The sequence below is a fragment of the Lupinus angustifolius genome, chromosome LG18, assembly GCF_001865875.1.
Source record: "Lupinus angustifolius cultivar Tanjil chromosome LG18, LupAngTanjil_v1.0, whole genome shotgun sequence".
NCBI classification, from domain to species: Eukaryota; Viridiplantae; Streptophyta; class Magnoliopsida; order Fabales; family Fabaceae; genus Lupinus; species Lupinus angustifolius.
The window spans coordinates 12,487,600-12,492,757 of record NC_032026.1 but is presented as its reverse complement, the minus strand read 5'-3'; the positions used below and the strand labels follow the sequence as shown (position 1 = coordinate 12,492,757).

Genomic DNA, 5,158 nt, shown 5'->3' with positions numbered 1-5,158 from the left:
TTTTACTTGAAAAATAGAAACATATTTTTTAATAATCATTTCAAAAAAAGTATTTAGTTATGTGTAGGGTAGTTAAGAAAATCCAAAAAAATTAATGAAAAGAAAATTGAAAAAATTAGCGGTAGCAATGATGAGAATATGGGGCACAAGTGGGCGCAGGATAAGCACGTGGGAGTTGCCTTTAGAATTGCACGCTGTCAATGGCATGTCCCTATAGTTGCAAGAAAATAAAGCATCTAATATCATATTCTTCTTTCAAGTAACAAAGCAAAGGAGAGAAAAAATATGTTACACAGTTTTCCCATGTCAATTTTTCTATGACTTATTGGCACTTTCTGTATTGGGAGAGTATCCAGATGCCCTTACCTTTCTTGTAAACACAAATCTCATGTCTCAACTCTGAACCCCTACCTTATTTTATTTTACTCTTTTCTAATAATACCATAGATATTTCACAAATCTCATTAGAAAATTTTGTCTTTATATTGACGGTGTATAGATATTACACAATTATTTTATTTTATAGATTGCATTGCTATTTCATCCTTTTATTTAAAATGTTAAAATTAATTATGAGTATAAATAAAAGTGTACAATAACTATTGACTGAAAGGACAGAACTTAAGTCATTAGGTGTGCTTTGATCTTCAGTGTTTCTTTCATTTGACCATTTATGCAATCAATACTAGTTATTTAAACTACAATATATTATTTTGCTCCCACAACAAACCTCTTGTTCCTCTTAGAGCTTTTACATCTTCTCTCCTCCAGTGAAATTCTATCTATATTTTTTTTATTTTAAAATATTTTTCAGAGTTTGTGAAGTTTTCTATTATAAGGTCTCTGACACTGTGTGAGGTCACAGTATCCAGACTCCAGTATCCACTTGAGCTTGCAAATAAGTAATCTACAACTTGGTACTTTGTGTAGAGCATCTTTCAAAAGCTTTTAGATTGATGCAATTCTTCTTCTGTGTTCTGCTACACTGAATCAATTATGCACATGATTTAGAGGCTAAGAAACTTCGCAGCCATGAAGTTCATGAAACTAGGATCTCGTCCAGACACCTTCTACACTGCAGAGGCAGTAAGGTAAGAACATAACTGAGATTTTTGGTTCTTTCTTCATAGATGATCTATCTCCTTGAAAATAAGTAATAAGATTTTTTTTTGTGCAGGTCAGTGTCTTCTGAAGTTTCCAGTGACCTCATAATTCAAGTTAAAGGAAGTAGATATCTTCTTCATAAGGTATGCTCTCCTTGAAAGTGCAAAGTTTGTTAACTTCTGATTATTGTAAGTTATAATAACAAGAAAAATCTCATTTTTATTTCCTTTTCATTTCTATGTATTTGTATCTTTGTTGTTACTCATAAATTATCTGAAGTTCATGTTGATGCTGTTCAGTTTCCACTGCTATCCAAATGTTTGCAGCTGCAAAGGATGTGTTCTGAATCTCCTGATTCTCCTCAGCACCAAATAGTCCAGCTCCCTGATTTCCCTGGTGGGGTGGAGGCATTTGAGCTTTGTGCTAAGTTCTGCTATGGAATTACCATCACTCTCAGTCCTTACAACATTGTAGCTGCACGGTGCGCCGCCGAATACCTACAGATGATTGAGGATGTTGAGAAGGGGAACCTAATTTATAAGCTTGAGGTGTTCTTCAATTCCTGCATTCTTCATGGATGGAAGGATTCTATTGTGGCACTTCAGACCACTAAAGGAATGCCTTTATGGTCAGAGGACTTGGCTATTACAAGCAGATGCCTTGAAGCTGTTGCCTCAAAAGTGTTAAAAAATCCTTCAAAGGTGAGTTTGTCACATAGTCATTCTAGAAGGGTAAGGGATGATGTGTCTTGCAATGGAACTGAAAGCCTTAGACATCATAAATCATCAAGCAAGGGATGGTGGGCTGAAGATTTAGCTGAATTGAGCATAGACCTTTATTGGAGAACCATGATAGCAATCAAATCAAGTGGCAAGGTTCCCTCGGATCTCATCGGTGATGCATTAAAAATTTATGCATCAAGATGGTTACCAAATATTCAAAGGAATGGACATGTCAAGAAGCAAACTTCATCTGATTCAGACTCATCAGACTCGGCCACTGAAATAACTTCGAAGCATCGTCTTCTTTTGGAATCAATAGTAAGCTTGCTTCCAGCAGAGAAAGGTGCTGTTTCTTGTAGCTTCCTTCTTAAACTCTTGAAGGCATCCAATATTCTTAATGCCTCTTCATCTTCAAAGACAGAATTAGCTTCAAGGGTAGGACTTCAGTTGGAGGAAGCCACAGTGAATGATCTTTTAATACCATCACTATCTTACACAAATGATACACTCTATGATGTTGAGTTGGTGATGACAATATTGGAACAGTTTATATCACAAGGGCAGAGTCCTCCAACTAGCCCTCCAAGGTCCAGGCTAGCCTTCGAAAGAAGGCGATCTCGTTCCGCAGAGAATATTAACTGTGAATTCCAGGAGAGCAGGAGGTCCTCTTCAGCATCTCACAGTGCAAAATTGAAGGTAGCAAAGCTTGTGGATAGGTACCTTCAAGAAGTTGCCAGGGATGTTAATTTTCCCTTGTCAAAATTCATTGCTCTTGCTGAAATTTTACCAGAGTTTGCAAGACATGATCATGATGATCTCTACAGAGCTATTGACATTTATCTAAAGGTAAATATTCTAACAAAAATGACATTTTATCTTATTTTTGTACTAAGATAAAAGTAACTAAGTTGTTCACAAATAAGGGGGGGGGTTTAGGATATGGGACAGAATTAGTGAATAACCAACTCTCTTGACATAAAATCTTGTCCTATTGAACATTTATTGGTGATTAGGTGTAGACTGCCCCACCAGTAATTTAGCCTGAATATGTTCAAGTTCTAACTTATATAGTTGCCGTATGTATTCAGGTGCTTGTGATTTCATTTGGTAACATGAAGATAAAACTACCTGTCAAAGTTTTGATAAATTTGCATCATATTTCTACTAGTATGTCCAGTAGTTAGGGAGAAAGGGAAAGGGAGATACATGTTCTTAATGTACTTGACATGGTTGATTATGTGTCTCCCACATTTTCAATGACAGATTTGGACCATTTATCCACCTCAAATATGATGTAACATGTCTAGCTGTCGGCTCCTTTGCACTATAGTAGTATTTGAAAAACACTACCATGGTTCCCTTCTTTATTATTTCGTCTTATTAAGCAATCCAAAGTTTCTTCTTTTTTTCAAATAGTTATAAAACAATTTTATTTGCTATTTTTTCATATAAATATTCTAGTAGTAGTAAAAGTTAGACCATGGAAGAAAGAAAGGTATTATATTAAAATTTATGGCTTGTGGAGATTGGAGATGTCTTATTTGCATTACTAAAATTTATTATGTTAATTGGTAACATCCAGGCTCATCCAGAACTCAACAAAAGCGAAAGAAAGAGACTATGTCGAATTCTTGACTGCAAAAAACTGTCTATGGAAGCATGCATGCATGCTGCACAGAATGAGCTACTCCCCTTGAGAGTTGTTGTACAAGTTCTCTTCTTTGAGCAAGCTAGAGCAGCCGCAGCTGGTGGAAAAGTGACCGATTTGCCGAGCAATATCAAGGAATTACTCACAACACATGGTATTGATCTATCAAAATATGCTGCACCTTTGAGCACTACCACAAGTATACATGCTGAGGACAATTGGAGTGTTTCTGGATTCAAGTCACCAAAGTCAAGGTCTTCAACGCTAAAGATGAAGCTAGCTGAGGAGGATGATTTAGATGAAAACGATTCGCTCCCAAATGGAATTGGCAGAAATTCTAGATTTAAGTCCTTCTGTGCTATTCCTACTCAACCCAAAAAAATGCTTAGTAAGTTGTGGTCTACCAATAGAAGTGTCAATGAAAAGAATTGAGTGTGTTCTGTTAGTTTCAATTTCCAGTTGGTAATGGTAATGATGATTTAGAGGGTAACTTATACACTATTTTTCTTTCTTCAAAATTCCTTGTAACTTGTAGGAAAATCCAAGAGTCTAAATGTGCAATGTTGATGTAACCTATAATAATAACAAAAAAGATTTTCTCAATGAGGGGAAATCTCTTTGGTAAATCTCATGTGTCAAAAGTTGGAACAAAAATCTTAAGCGTATGTGACAAATAGTGGGGCCAATGGGGCTGTGTTTGTCTACAAATCTGGAACACCATCTCTTGTCATCTGTGCTGTAGCTACTTGGTCTTGACACTATTGACAAAATTAATTTTGGGTACTTTCATGTTTCTGACATAATGCAATGATGTAATATCTGGTTCGTCTTATCAATTTGTATCCATACAGATACAGATCATCTAAGCCTTCCTGAATCATGGACAATATTTGATGTGTTGTGGCACATAAGTATTGAAAAAAAGATTATGTGCTATAAAAAGCTGCCTATACAAGAAAGAATAAGATCCGCCATATGGCCATTGATATTATATGTTTACTTCTAAGGAGAATAATTAAACAAAGACACCTTAGAACTACTTGATGTATACATGATTCAGTGTGGTTCTATCCGTTCTTTGGTATGGAGGAAGAATGGCTTGGCAAGGATGAGTCTGGATTGAAACTGGTTGAAGTCAGCCTTGGGGTGCCTTGATTAGGTTGAATCAGATTGAAAGGTGAGTATCTCAAAAAGGGTGACGCTCAAATCAATATTTGTAGTGAGGGCCTGAGATACCTAGAGATGTAGGACATACGATACTTTTTGTGTGTTGTTATTATACTGATCCGGATGGGCTTATTTTGTCAGGAAGGAAGGTCCAATGATATTATACTGATCCTGTTCTATTAGTCAGTCTGGTAGGCTTATAGTGGCTCGTAGGGGTCCATGGGGGAGTTTTCCCTTATAAGCTACTCTGCACACTAGATTGTTGGTCATAGTATATTAGTTTGACCAGTTGACTTATTGGACCACTCTTGACCCCCCCAATACCCATTTGGAATATGGGATGGAACACTATCCAAATAAACACATTAATAACATGTACATATTTGTAATCACTAACATAACAAACAAAAAAACACCAAAAGATGCTCCATTTTAGGAAAATCTAGTCATTGTTAGTGAAACAATGTCTAATACAAAGCCCTGAAAGCCACATTTCAATGACTTTCTTTAATTTCTC

General features: G+C 36.1%; 1 protein-coding gene across 1 annotated transcript; it reads left to right on the top strand.

Annotated features, from left to right (window-relative positions):
* LOC109333218 (BTB/POZ domain-containing protein At1g67900-like) lies at nucleotides 586-4,100 on the top strand. The gene is made up of 4 exons (XM_019568571.1): nucleotides 586-1,091; nucleotides 1,178-1,247; nucleotides 1,404-2,672; nucleotides 3,409-4,100. Exons 1-4 carry the CDS (start codon nucleotides 1,033-1,035, stop codon nucleotides 3,904-3,906), a joined length of 1,896 nt encoding a protein of 631 aa, XP_019424116.1. The 5' UTR covers nucleotides 586-1,032; the 3' UTR covers nucleotides 3,907-4,100.